The sequence below is a fragment of the Pogonomyrmex barbatus genome, unplaced genomic scaffold (genome assembly GCF_055798465.1).
Source record: "Pogonomyrmex barbatus isolate J1 unplaced genomic scaffold, ASM5579846v1 scaffold15, whole genome shotgun sequence".
NCBI lineage: Eukaryota > Metazoa > Arthropoda > Insecta > Hymenoptera > Formicidae > Pogonomyrmex > Pogonomyrmex barbatus.
Window position 1 is genome coordinate 1,934,078 of NW_028297111.1, and position 15,910 is coordinate 1,949,987.

The 15,910-nt window shown below is 27.0% G+C and overlaps 1 protein-coding gene across 14 annotated transcripts in view; it reads left to right on the top strand.

Moving 5' to 3' along the window:
- The window catches only part of Calx (sodium/calcium exchanger 3), a 34,703-nt gene extending 20,104 nt beyond the window's left edge, over positions 1 to 14,599 (top strand). For 12 of the 14 annotated variants that reach the window (XM_025217854.2, XM_089073708.1, XM_011636163.3 and 9 more), the window contains exons 5-10: positions 670 to 861; positions 2,639 to 2,806; positions 4,435 to 4,593; positions 5,405 to 5,576; positions 6,729 to 7,034; positions 10,150 to 14,599. In XM_025217854.2, the coding sequence (XP_025073639.2) occupies positions 670 to 861; positions 2,639 to 2,806; positions 4,435 to 4,593; positions 5,405 to 5,576; positions 6,729 to 6,933 (896 nt within the window). In that variant the 3' untranslated portion in view covers positions 6,934 to 7,034; positions 10,150 to 14,599. Of the gene's footprint in view, positions 1 to 669; positions 862 to 2,638; positions 2,807 to 3,799; positions 3,940 to 4,434; positions 4,594 to 5,404; positions 5,577 to 6,728; positions 7,035 to 10,149 lie in introns of those variants that run through there. The other 2 variants (XM_011636165.3, XM_089073714.1) reach the window with 2 other exon arrangements.
- The last annotated feature ends 1,311 nt before the right edge of the window (positions 14,600 to 15,910 follow it).

The window sequence follows — 15,910 nt, forward strand, 5'->3', positions numbered from 1 at the left end:
AATGAATTTCCTATTCATTTATAATTACGAAAATCGATCTTTTAAAACTGAAGAATCACATGTACGCTACCTACACATCGCCCGGCACTTCTGTTTTCTCGTCTCCTTCAATTCCAAACTTATTCTTATTTCTTTCTTTATCCATACTAATATTTATCTAATCCTTTTAAGTTCATAGCCCTTCCCCTCTTTCTCTCTTCCGTATTATTCTCTGCACTCCCTCCCCCCTCTCTCTCTCTCTCTCTCTCTGTCTCTCTCCTGCTTCCTTCTCTTCCTCTCTTCTCAGCATTTTGTTTTCCATTTCTCTCATCTAATTTTCTCCCTTTCCCTCCTTTCCTAATATCTTTATATCTACCTTCTGCTTAAGAAAGAAAAGACTTGTGAAATTCTTTGGACAAATATGTGTTTTAACATAAAAATTTTTGTTTTAAATTGTTTGAAAGAATCAACATTTTGAAAGTTGCCAGTAAAAATAAGTAATTTAGTCTTTAAATATATAAAAACGTTTCGATAATATTTATCTTATTTATTTATAGCAAACTGGAATTAAAGAAAAATAATAGAATTTATTTCGTTGTTCCTATCTGACCATAAATCGACTTTCTATACACATACCGTTTAGAAAATATGACGACATTAAAGCAGCAAAATATGATTTTCTGATTTCAGCGGAGGCAGGAATCGCTGCAGCAGCAGAAATGAAGTTGCCAGAGAATAGAACAGAGGAAGAGAAAATGGCATTGTTGGGCCGACCGCGTTTGGGCGAGGTATCCCGAGCGCAAATCAGGATTAAAGAATCCAAGGAGTTTAAGAACACCGTGGATAAGCTCGTCCAGCGAGCAAACGCCTCCATAATACTCGGTGAGCTTCTATTCTAAACAATTTTTCAAAAACAAATCTTAGCATTTGCAACAAAGCATTTGCAACAAATTTTGTTAGCAAAATATTTATTTTTAAAACAAATTTTTTGAAACAGATGTACCACATAAAAACTATCCGTTTTTTTTTAATGATAATAGATAATCTATTGTAATTTGATTTTAATCTGTCAATGACAATAGATAATATAATAAATTAAATATATTTTTTGAATCCAATAAATAATGTTGTGGTAATCCTTCATAAGGAATTACAATATTATAGTAAATATATTTTTATTTTAAATAAATATAAAACTACAATACGTACAATATATCTATAAACGCGTATAAGCAAAAATGCCTTTTCATTTCTTCTCTAACAATGTATCCCGATGTGTTCTCAATCAAACCTTAAGGATTATCTTATGAATTTATCCGACACCTTTCTATTACTTCATATGCTTTCCAATCTCAAAATTTCTACTTCGTACATTATGATACTCTTTAAAAGAAATCTTAAGAAAAATCCATATCAATCCATATCAAATATCCATATTTTTCGTCTAAAATCTCCAGCAAAATCTTCTTTGTCCTATCCGCCATTTGTTTTATAGCGCATATCATTTTCTCAACTGTCTCTCTAATATGTTTGTTTGCTCTATTATTTCTACGTAACACGTAGCTCAAATATGTAAAGTGATATTACTTCTTCTATTCTGTTCTGTTCCATAGCCATAGCTCTTTTTTCTTCTCTTCTCCTCCCTTTTCGAACATCATCATCTTTTACTTCTTCGTACTAAGAATTAATTCCCTTGGGGGAAAGAGTTAGGTTTTTTGAAGCCGCAAATGTTTTTTTCTATTACGTTAATTTTTGGGAGAAGAGGTGGCTCGCTTGCTGTAAAACGTTCGTATAAATATTTTTTGTAAATGTTAAATAAATGTTTTTTAAATTAAAATGTTAATTAATTTATTTTTTGTTTCATTATTATCAGTTAAACAAAAATTTTTAGTGTTAAGTTATAATTATATTACTATTATATTACATAATTATATTACTATTATATTATATTACTATTATATCTTAATGATAACAAATATGTCATAGATAGCTAATGTAATAGTTAGTTAATAGATAGGGAATAATATAACAAATGTATACATTCACATATAATGACGAATGTATATATTTAATAAAAAAATTAAAATTAAATTATGTAAACCGAAGTATTTAGAAGTTCCAATTTATTTAAGTTAGTTTTTTAAGGAAATCATGTTTTATTTTTATTAAAAGACGTTTACATTTAATAAAATCAGTTTTAATAAAATCAATAGAGATAATAATTTTATATTTTGAATTTTTAGCAAATTCGAAGGAAATTGAAAGAGTCGAAGGGAATAGTCCATATTTTCGAATGAGTTTATAACGAATATTGTGTCAAAAGTAAAATAAAAAAAAATTTATTTGTTTAGTAAAAATTCATTGCATCATATATTTATTAGTTCATTAAGCAGAATTGTTTGTTCTCTATTCTGTAATATAAAACATATATTATCTATATTTCTTATTAACCGTTATTTTTGTGAGAAATATATAAAAATTGATGAATTATAAAAAAACTTGAAGCTAAATTATTTTCGCGAACCATGCTTTATTTTAAAGAAGGAATTCCAATTAATTTGTAATTACACATTGCAAAATATTATAAATTGCAGTATTCTCCTTTCTCAAATGGTTTTTATTTTTTTTTAATATAAGAATTCTGAAACTTGAATTTTAGGCACGAGTTCTTGGAAAGAACAATTTGCGGAAGCGTTGACTGTCAGTGGAGGTGATGAAGATGATTCAGAGGGAAGCAATCAACCTTCCTCACCGTCCGTAATGGATTATCTCATGCATTCACTTACCATTTTCTGGAAAGTCCTTTTTGCCTTCGTTCCGCCCACAGGTGTGTAATAAACTTTTTTACAATAACATTAACGTTTAATATATGGAGTATTCTGTTTTAATTGTCTATCCCGAATATCTTGCAAATGATGTATATCATAGAAGATATTTCAAATAAAAGTTATAGGATTTTGAGCTACTTGATTATGATATTGATTTATATACGTAGATAGCGCCATTATCGATATTTTTTATATAACACACAATTTTTTAAAACAAATTTATATAATGTTTTTACATAATATAACTCCAATTATTCTAGATATAAAAATATTAAAGTAAAATTATTAAAAAAATGAATAGATTTATGAGATATTTTACAGATAACAATAAATAGTTTATGAGATATTATTATTCTGGAATATTTTGACATACAGTACCTCCAAAATTGAAGATTTAGATAGCATTTTTTTTAACAAATAGCGTTTGAACATGTGAATTTGAATTTATTTTACGCGTAGCTAAATATATATATATACAAGCTGTCTAATTCCTAATGATACACCGGATAGAGCAGATCAAACTGAGTAGAAAAGTTCTCTATTCCATTTTGCGATTTTCGCAGTTAGTAACGAATTATTAATCATTAAAAATCATCGAATGCGAGCATATTATTCGCCCGATCGATCGACAAATGCAAGTGTGCAACAAGGTGCAACCGCCTAACGTTACAGCATTTCGTGGTAGAAACGCGGCGAGATATTTAGATGTGAAGTCTACACTGACAGAATATTTGTTTATAATACACACTTTCAAACATTTCATCGCGTTCCTAGCAACCGCGAACATGCGTAATATTGGATGGTAACATCTCATTTTTCATTTACCAGTGAGCGCTTATTATTAGAATATATAGAAGCGCACTTATTTGATAATTTTTAATAATTAATAACTCGTTACCAAATGCGTACCACTTAAGTTACTTTTTATTATATTTCTTATTTAGTAATGATTTATATGTGAATGAGTGCTAGAAATTGTAATTTGATTTTAGCCACTTATTCTAGCAGCAGTTTGTTAACATTGTCAGATATTACTTTGGAGTCTCTGGATAATATTTGCGTTTCTATACCAATACTACATTTTATTAAAAATTTGGCAAAATCGATGTCCCGAAGAATGAAAGCTTCCCTTGTAAGTGGACATCCTTATTTCACCATCCAAACTTCCACCTTCCTGCTTTCCTATTTTTACTCTGTATTTCGTCTTCCTCAATATTTTTTCTACTTTTTTTTACCAATAATCTTCTTTCACTCCCTTTTTCTTTATTGTTCCTATCAAATCTTCTGTATCTATCGAATCATAATGCTACCTTTAAGTCGGTGCTCTCTTTTTATTTTCTTCTTTTAGACTTCTATTTTCATCGCTCATCTATAATCTTACACAACCGGAAGTTGAAGTCTCTATTTTAATAAATCTTTTGTAGATGTAGTTTTTTAAAATACACAATAATATTTTATACATAATCTTTTATTTCGAATATGTATTTTTTAATTTCTCTTATTATGTATTAAAAAAAATGCATATTATATTATTCCCGTATTATATTATATTATTCGAGAATTTAATTTTAGAAATCTTCTTGTATTTTTGCAAAAGCTAAAAGAAATATTATTTTTCAAATTTTAGATATCGCTGGTGGTTACTTGTGCTTTATCGTCAGCATTTTAGGAATCGGTGTTGTTACGGCGATAATCGGCGATATTGCCTCATATTTTGGTTGCACTTTGGGTATCAAAGATTCTGTCACTGCAATTGTTTTCGTCGCTCTTGGTACCAGCATTCCTGGTAAGTAAAGAAATTAATGCATTAAAGATAAAGATAAAATTAGAAAATAGCGTAGTAATAGAAAAATTATTAACTTGTTTCACTCATTAATTTATATTTCACATTTGTCGCATTTGTAACGTTTGTTGCATTGGGATATTGTGGGACCAAAAACACTCAACCATTTGAAAAAAACTGTTGTTTAATGAAAAATAAAACGAACTATTTTTTTCGATTGGACCAAATCAGTTTGAAACTCTCAAATCCTTATTATCATCCATTGAACAAGTAAGGCCATATTCAGAAGCATTATCCGAGTGTCCCGCGCATATTGATCGCAAAAAGGTTGCAACACTTTATTTCTTGTAACATAATTGTGCTCGTAACGTGACTAAAGCAGTTAAACATAATTGATTAGATTTGATTTTAGATTCTCGCAGGTAAAAACCAAGCGCTCAACGAGCACGCTGCATTTCGAAACTCATGGAAAAATAAAATGTTAATATTTGGATGATATTTTTGAACGCAATTTTACAATTAATCGTAAACGAAACACTTCGACTTTTGACAAAAAGTTTAAAAAATTGTTGATTGTGTCTAGTCTCAGTTTTATTTATAACGGTAAAAGGAATGGCAAAATAATAAAGAAAGAAGTGAAAAATCTATAATATACGTGACCTGAAACTGTATAATGTCAGTACTGGCAGTGAATATTGGAACGCAGCCTAAAACCGTGCTACCGTCTATCGATATACCGCTAACATTTTGTTTTTGTGCATAATACTAATGATCATAATAATAAAAAAACTTCAAATATATGAAATCATTTCAGATACATTCGCGAGTAAAGTAGCCGCTTGTCAAGACAAGTACGCCGATGCAAGCGTAGGCAATGTGACTGGAAGTAATGCCGTAAATGTCTTCCTCGGAATCGGCGTCGCGTGGAGTATTGCTGCCATTTATCATACTTGCCGTAGTGAACAATTTGTTGTTAAAACTGGCAAGTAAGTAACAAGAGCTATTACGAAGCTATTAATATCCGACACCTAAACAAATATATAATTTATTATAGATTTAATAGATTTAAATATTGAATATATGCTAAATTGAAATTTAATATACCATAATTTTTCACAATATTATGTGATATTAGGATAAATGCATTTATCCTAAAAATAGTTTTCATAATAACAGATAATAAAGTAATCATTTTTGAAACGATACACCGCATAGTCTATTTCTACTATTCTCTATATTAAATTTGAGGAATTCTCTTAAAAATATTATTGAACATTTATTTTCCGTTAATTATCTTCATAGTAAAACTGTTTATATTTATATATGTGCATAAATAAAATATATGATTTAAACAATAAACAATAATTATGATTTAAGGCACGTAACTGGTACACGATTACTCGTGATAATAAATCTACGAACGGGTTGCCAACAAACAATTAGTTTGAAATCGTTCGAATGAGATCAGATAAAATGTGATATGTGAAATCTTGAATGATTGTTATCAAAGATAAAGTTGAGAGGGTAATCATTCATTAACAAAGTGGTGATTACTAAATTCAAGTTTTTTACATGATATTTAGAAAAGAGACAATAAGAACATTCTATAAATAAGTCAACAATAAGTCAACAATAGTGCCACTTGAGCGTAAAATTGAAACAGTTAAAAATTTTCCTGAGCTTATGAGCGTGTGTGCAAAGTTTTTCAGGGCTTAGTGAATATTTTCGAAAATTTATACCGCAGTATTCACCTATTGCGCGACCGTTAAGCAACATCTATATAATAATATATATAATAATATGTTAAATTTCTTTTGTTTTGGTAAACAATAAATAACAATCTAGAAAGAAATTATATCTAATAATGAGGAACAATGCCAGAAGAAACCGTTATATTTTTTCGGCTCTGACATCATCAATTTAGATCGAAGTGAATTAGCAGAATCTTTAAACAATATTTGAATTGCTTGAAATACGGAATTAAAAATTGAATGATTATCGTAGATAAGAATGTAACGCTTAATTTTTAATAAATTGTTTGTTTACACTAAATAAAAATTCCGAATGCACTTTGCAGTGTTCCACTTTGTTATTATTTCTATAGTGCACAATTATAGATAATTTTCTTTATGATGCAGCTTGGCCTTCTCCGTCACCTTGTTCTGCAGTGAAGCTTGTTTTGTAATTCTGGTACTGTTGGTGAGACGAGTAAAGTCGATCGGTGGTGAATTGGGCGGACCTTTTATACCAAAGCTCATTACATCTGTCTTTTTATTCTCCCTCTGGCTGCTTTATCTCATCATGTCTACTCTTGAGGCCTATGGTGTAATACAAGGTTTCTAAACCAAGGCCAATATGATGCCATTATATCGGCCTATTCGCTACATATACCTTAGCTAGCTTGGCATCCGCCAAGACATATGCTCAATGAACACTATTAACCGGTGAGTTAACAAAAAATCTCTTAGTTTTTTTAAAATTCTTTTAACACATTACAGTTCAATAGTTTGCCATTTTTAAAATAAGATAATTCTATTTTATCACACGTTATATCAATAATATTATTTTGCTTTTAAATTGCTTGCACATAAATTTAATTATATAAATAATATAATCGATTACCAAAAAAGATTTATTAGAAATATTTTAAGCAGAAAATGTAATAAATATTGTTATTATACATCATTTTTTCAAACGCATGGAAATCTTTTAATATTTCAGAAAATAGATATTTTTGAAAAAAGTGTTCCACATAAAAAGTGTAGAGAGTTATAAGTGACACATTATGTAACAATATTAATATAATCATGGATAGCATTGTTAGGATAATGTTACAACTATTTTAAAACTTTTAATTGAATTTTGATTGCATATTCTTGTAACTGGTCTCGAGAACTTTTCAAAATATTATAGTAAGGATTTTTCATTAAATATTTTCATTATTAGTTATGAGACTTAGAAGTAACTAATAATACTGTACAATCTGCATTAGCATTTGCAAACAAATTGTTCGGTCAGATTTACATCTCTTTTATGTGCGTGTTTGCATACGATCAATTTAATCATAAGGGATGCGTTGAAAACAAATGATATTTCCATGTTTGCTAAAGGAAGCAAAATTGTTTTTCATTTTCATCATTGTTGAAGAAACTCGTAGTATTAGAAATCATCCAAAATTTGACATCTTGTGACATTCATTTGACGATAATCCTTTTTATTCATTTGGAAAATAAACAAGACTAAAGTAAGGAAAATTAATAATTGCATTGATGCATTAACTGTCGCTATGCGAAGTGCTTTTATTTAATGACAATGATGGAATGTACAACGTACTTTTGCTTTGTAATCAAAGTCTTGATCGAAAGAGGATAAGATAATGGTAATTACATAATTATCAGATTTTAAAGTTTGATTTGTATCATAACGAGGAAGGATTTAAAATTTTTTCCAACAAGTTGATCGAAATTAATTGTAATGAATTGATTAGAAAGCAATGATAAATTCTTATTTCAGAAGATGTCACTAATATATGGACAAAATTTTCAATCTTAAGAAAATGTTTTAGAAAGTACGATTGTCTCAACTCTTTTGCGTTGAGTAGAGGGTGAGATATAACAATGTGTCGCCACGATGGCGATTCTACGGGTATGTTGCCTGGTTTTTTCGATTTTGAAAAAAAAAACGGATTTCTACTTTGACGATTTTATAGCTCTCCGTCGTCGTCAGTGCTCTAAGTATTTCCTTTCATTTCGGCGTAATTCGCATATACCTGTCAATTGTTATTTAGTCCGGTTACAATTCTATCAGACTCTCATTTATTTATTCGTTTGAAAAGTAAGACCCTGATAGACTGAGGTTCACGTGTTTAGCAGACTGGCGATTCATGGAGCTTGAATTGCTATAAATGATATTTATAAATGATATTTATTTTGCTCAGGATGACTTCTACGATATCTCGGAGCTCGCGCTTCCGTTCCGTGAAAGAAAAGAATCGTAAAATCCATTGGACATAACAAATGTTTTACTACATTAGTAGGCTGTCTTGGAAGTTCTCTTGGACAGAATTGCCTTGTTTGTTCTAATCTACTACTAAAAGTTTTTATCGAAGCAAATGAAAGTTTTGAAGAAGGAGCATATTTTCCAATAATAGTTAAGAAAATGTTTCCATGACATCAAGGCAAACAAGATGCAATGATATAATAAAAAATCGTTTACTTTACTAGAAGGAAGTACTCTATAGGAAGTCGAGCAAGAAGAAGAGTCATCTTCAATATGATGCTTTCTATTTAAACATACATTGTATTGTTTGTTCACAAGCAATGATCAGTACCACGATATATCATAACATCTTGGCGAATATTTTCTTCTATAACTTTCTTTCAACATTTCAACATTTGGAACTCGAGATTTATGACCTTGGTGTCCTAATACAAAAACATGTGTTACTGCATCCGCTTAAAAACAACGAAGATTGAATGTCAGCCTTTTTCCATTAAAAATAACTCCAATATTATTCTTCTATTTTAGAACTTTATTAATAAATGGCTTTAGTAACTTCATAATAGATTTCGAAAATTCTTTCCAAATATCTATAACTTCTGGCTTACTTTGATGATTAACAACTTTAATTTTAATTGAATATAACTGAATATTACTTGTATTGTATAGAGATACAATAATTGTATTGAGATACTATCAATATGAAGATCAATCTCTAAATTAGGAATTATATTCAGAAAAGTAATCGATGTGATATAACGTGCGAGGAGAATTCAAAACTGTTCTTGAATCACTAGAAATATGTGAAAAACAGGAATGTCTTGAGCAATTTTAAAATTTCTTTATCTTAGACATGATTAATTCCTGTCTTTATAAAAACAAAGATTTTGCTTCTTAAAATTTATTTTCTCAATAAATATTGAAGATTCTTCAATTTTTATTGATTTGTCTTTATTCTCAGTATGAGAATTATCTTATAAATTCTTCAATTTTTACTGATTTGTCTTTATTCTCAGTAGAGGAGAATTATCTTATAAAATCTTACGAGATTAGAAACTTCATTTAAATTATCACAGTTAATATTTGTTATGTCCAGTAAAAAATACATATTAAAGAAAAAAAAATTGCCAAACTTCGGATGCGAATCGGATTCGCAATCATTCAATTTTTGGAGCTTTAAAAATTTTTAACAAAGCCGCAAAGCTCAAAAACAAAGCTACATGTTGATAAACGCCGCGGGCGGTAATCCTTTTTTTACCTCAAAAACCATCAAAAAAATTGGAAAATGAAAAACTCGATGAACACTTCTGAGGTTCTCCTTGTAAAATGTAATAATAAATCTCCGTTAGAAGTCTGTTTGTGTTCCATCATGGAGAGAGATGTCGCATGGAGATTGTGGAAGTTTATGCGCATCTCTCAATGTCTAGTTTCGTATGTGAGGAACATCAGATCAGAATTAATTCTTTGTGTTTGCTAGAGTAATGTAATCTAATTTCTTGTCAATTCTCTTTTATCATTCCTATTTAAATCATTTTAAGTAATCTTCACTTTTGATTGCAGGACACTGAAGCGGTATCGGGATGATATGATTCTGTGGAGAACGAACTCTAATTGTTTTAGGACTTAGGAACTTACATAAGTTCATCCTTCAAGACGATTAACAACGAACATATTCACATGATGTATTGATGATGTATTAATGAATACGTGTATGTATGTGTATACATGTATGTAGAGTTTGAAAACATGAATGTGTTGCGAAAGTGTCCAATAAAGAGGAGAAAGAAGAATCAATGAAGAGAAGGACAAACAAAGAAAGAAAAAGTTAAGAAGAGAAATGTGTGTGAGAAAAAATAGTCTTGCCTTAAAATAATTTAAAGGGAGAAAGAAGTAAGTGCATTCTAGTCATGCCATGTACTCTAAAAAATTTAGCTGTTATCAAAAAAAAAGAAAGGAAGATAAAAAAAATATAAATATTATCCATATACCGTGGGTACACACATATTTGTACACACATACTGTATTTATTAAATTCTAAGAAATACACAGGTTTCTATATTGTAATTTATTAGCTAATATATATTGCAATTCTTTTTTGACAGAAAATTATATTAATAATTTTATATACATATGCATGTGTTATTATATACATATGCATATGTTACTTTTATCAAAGACATCTCTCTTTGAGATACGTCTTTTCGGATTGATTGTTAAAAGATTTTGAAGAAAAGAAAAAAAATTGAACAAAAACGAGCATTTGAACAGAACAAGTAACAATTATTGACATGGTTGTAATATAACAGTTTCAGTATTTTAATCATTGCCATTTTATAAATTTTTAAAAATTTATTTTTATTTTAATATTATATACTAAAAATAATTAGTTATGAATTAGCTATGATAAAATAGCAGAAATATATTAGTTCTGAATATAAATTCTTCAGCATGATATTTTATAATATATATTAGATTATATTATACTTTCAACAACAACAGTGCAAAATATATAACATTCAAAAGTTCAAAAAAACGATTGATTTGACATTGCATAATTGCAATTGAATTTGTAATAGTATTGAGAAGACTTGATACGTTTTTATCATTGTAACAATTGCATAGCTACAAAATATATGTGGAAACACATGCTTATGAACTAAGTCAAATTTATTATTTTGATGCAACTGATTTTGATTGCTACTGATAAAGGTTGCTAAAGAGATTCTTTACATTTCTTCAAATCTAGATGAAATAGCCTATTGTAAATAAATTGATGAATAAATAACTTAATAAACAAGTTAAAAAAAATACAAACAAATATAAAATACATAAAATTTTGAAAAGAAGAATATCATAAATGATACCAATACAGCCATCGGTGCCAAGCTTACCTGTAGTGATTTGCGATTGCTGCTTCCATAAATTCCTCTGAAATTAAAAAAATCAGAGAAATTTTTATAATATATAAATAAATAAATTTATTTGTTATATCTTTGTTAGAATGGATTAAAAAAATTTTTAATTTTTGCTTCTGAATTCAGCAGTATGATTTTTAATTATAAAAATTGTTTAAATGTTGGTTGCAGGAAAAGATTAAAGCTTCAAAAAATTCTTCACGACAAGATTCTAATTTTTCACAAAATAAAATAGAAAAAGACATCACGTAAATTTGTTCAATTGTTTCTGTGATATTATAGTTGCTACAAACTGCTATAGCAACAGTCAAGTCTAAAGTTTTGTGCTGGTGCCATTTATTAATTCATTTTTATTTCAAGATATTATGTAACATTTATTAAAATGTATAAGAGACTGAAAAATTCCACTGAAACAATATTAAATAATAATATTAATAGTTTTGGTAAAAACAGAATTCATAAAAATATTGTTAAAAATATATCATAAGATATCTTTTTTTAATTCATCTGGATTCCTTTTTAATAAAAACGTCTTTTAAAAAATTATTGTTTAATATGAATGTCATACATAAGTTGACATATAATTTAAATTTTAAGTCGGAGATAAAATGTGACATTGTTGAATCTAGAATTTTAGGCAACCCTATTGACGATCTATGAATAAATAATCTCTCAGCGTTCATTATAAAATATTTATATTTTCTTTATTTATATTTATACTTTATTATATTGTAGATTTTTATATAAAAGTATAGTAGAATAATTTTTTTAATGTAAATCAATAATAACAATTTTTCCAAGACATGCCATTCAAAATTGATGTAAACAGATAATTATAGAATGTTTATATACGAACAGTAATTGTTTTAATTCACATCTTTTATTGATCAAACACTTTATCAAATTTTTTATTACAAACTATTGGCTTTCAAAAATGATGTAAAGTATCTATGGAAAACATGTATAATTAAGATGGCACATTATTCATTTAATGTCAGCAATTAGAACTATTGTGCATTATATTATTATAATCTATAGCATATATCCTGAAATTATATAATAATTGAAATTATCAATTTTTTAAATATATAAATATTGAAAATAAGATTTTTGCAACAGATTTCATTCTTTGATTTTGGAAGTTGTATAGTATTGAATATTTAAGAGACATAATAAAAAGTCATAAAGGCGACTTAATAAAAGTTCAGAAAACAGAACGAACATCTTTCAATAATCTGTTTGATTATTATATATTTTTTATATATTTATATATTTCTTGTTTGATTAGTTTTGTATGAATGCTGTCAGAGAGAATTTCGAGATTGTCAATCAGAGCAGCACAAATCGTAGCAGACTTTGATTTATATAGTTAATAAAATTGCATTATTAAATATCAGCAGAAACATATTTGCTATTAAGAATAGTTATAAATAATGTGACAAACATTAAATTAAATTTACTTCCGCGAGTTGTATCGCGGCCTTCGTTCGAATGTAAATTATATTCGCATTTAAAAATAATACAAAAAGTTAGCAAAAGCATTTTCTTTGTCAATGCATGTTTCCATTTTAGAATATTTGAATTTCTACCTGAATAATTAATTTCTATTTTTCTAGATAAAAATTCAAATATTTTGATATTATAATGAACATGAACATTAGAAAAATGTAATTTTTACAATATTATTTCTAAAGAAAGAACATAAGCAAAATATCTTTCTTAAATTTTTCGGATTGATTGTTACTTCAATTGCTTTTGATCGAGAGTCGCGTCGTGCGGGACAACAGTATAACAATTATTTGAATCATGACAAACATACCCCGAGAGCTTTTTAAACTCATACGAATAATTTTCAGTGATATCGTTTCATGATTGGCATTCTAAATTTGGAATATAAGTCCGTATCATTTGCGATCAGTACTGAGTTCTAAGTTATTATTGTTATAATTCATATAAATAGAGAGATTTTAAAGTAGTATCTGAATAGGCGGGAAATCTTAACGATATTCTATGAATATAAATACAAGGAACTATCTCATAATCAATATGATTTGAATATTATTGTTGGCATTTTATAATGTTAAGCAATTTTTGTAATATTAGAGGAAGAAATTGTTTCTATTTCCTTTTTCTAAAGGAAATGGAAACAATTTCTGTTCACCTCGGATTTATCTATTATGTAATTTTAAGATCATCACGAGATGGAATTTACAAGGTGTCGCTTTAAAAGCGTTACATCGGGATGAAAAATTGTCGGTTGCGCAGTATATACATGTACAAATTTATTACACTCGTTTGTTCCTATGAGCATCAATCTAACTTAAAGTAACATATTAACGACTGTTGCTCAGTATTATGAAAATATAATCATGAGCAATCTTAAACACACTCATTAATTAAATGCACTAACGATTAGTGTTAACCGTAGTTCGTTCTGATGAACGAATCTAACCCTACGTTATAAATAAAAACTATTAATCAAGAAAGAAATAATGAATTATTACTTGGATTATTTAATGATTATTAATTGTATTTCTGTTCATTTGCTCGTGAAAAATTATCTTATTTTCTCTTTCTCTCCTTCCTTTTCTTTCCTCTGTTTTCTTCTCCCTTTTATTTTTTTTTTACTATCTTCCATTTATATCTCTTTTATCTCCTTTTGTTTTCTTCTCCCCTCTTCCTCTTTCTTGCTCTCTTTCTCTCTCTTTTTTTGAGTCACATTGGATTACATCAAATAAAAAATTATATCTTCTTGTACGATATGAAAACTATCGTATGTACATACATTGATATAAGAATGTACTTAATGATATAAGAATGTACTATGAAGGTACCATATAAATAGACAAAGTCAACTTGTTAAATGTCAGCTGTTAAGTGAACAAAGTCATTATATTTTTCTGTAAAATTTCTATTGTATTTATTTAGTGAGATGATTAAAATGTTTATATTATTTGTGTATTCTGTAGATTTTAAGCAATATTAATTTACTTTACTTTACTTAAAATTACTTATTAAATAAATACTTATTAATTAATTAATTAATTTTATTCAACAAATTAAGATACAAAACAAGGTAATAATTTATTTTGATGTAACGAATTAATAAAATAGTTATAAATTAGCTTCATTTAGCATTTTATTTTTAATTTAACATTTTACGTTCAAGTTTGTTCTATTAAACGGAGGATAAAGACAAATTACATTTTGACATATTATTAAACAAGAAATTTATATGATCTTTCAGTTATGATATTATAACCCAATATGTCTGCAAAATATATCTAATCATTGATTTATTCAGAAGCTTTTTAAAAGAAATATATGTATAAACTTTTAATGTACTTTTATATTTTATTCTTCTTGAAATATGAAATTTATTATATGCTGAGGAAATTATTTTTACTTGAGCTGATAATTGAGAATTAATATAACAATCCTGTATACATCCTATATACATTTATTGATATTAATGTATTGATATTAATGTATTGATATTAATGTATTGATATTAATTACTTAAATTTGTAATTTTTAATTTGATATCAAGAATATATGTATATATTTGTAATATTACAAAACTTCTATTAGAGTGATTTATATATATGATCTAATAATATTATATTATATAATATTTTATTATATATTCGCTCAATATTTTCTAAAACAGAAAACATATAAATAAGTATATGTTTTGTTATACAATATTTATTTTAATTTTAATTATATTTAATAAATTAATTTTAATATTTATTATTTATGTATGTATTAATCGCACTAGAAATTATTGTAACAATTATAACAAATTATTAATATACGAAATTTTAATGTTTTGAGATATATAAAAAAGTTACTAAAAAAATTACATTTTAATCATTGCACATCTATAAACACTTAAATGAATAAATTAAATGTAGTCATTGAATTAATATAATTAAAATTATTCTAAATAATTTTATTTAAATATAATATAAAATAATATTAAATATAATAAACTACTGTATATTTCTCAAATAATCTATTTATTATTTAATTAAGCTCACTATTAAGTTTAATTATGAGAATGATTCTGCAGAATTAAAAAATTGAAATAAATAACTTAGCTATGACATTATAAGTTTCTAGAAGAATATTATTGCTAATTATGTAAATACTATAGCAGTGTCAAATCTTGCAGCATTAAATTTTTCATAGTTTGTTAGTAAATATTCATCATTTTTTTTACTTTTTACATAGATGCTTTTACATAGATGTGCAATAATAAAAATAATGAAATAAATGTAAATTGGCTCGCATTACACAAATAAATAAAAAAGGATAATAAAACGAGCAATACAAAATGTCTAATTATTAAAAAAATGTATATTTAATGCACTTTAATAGTACAGGACGATATTTTGTATTTT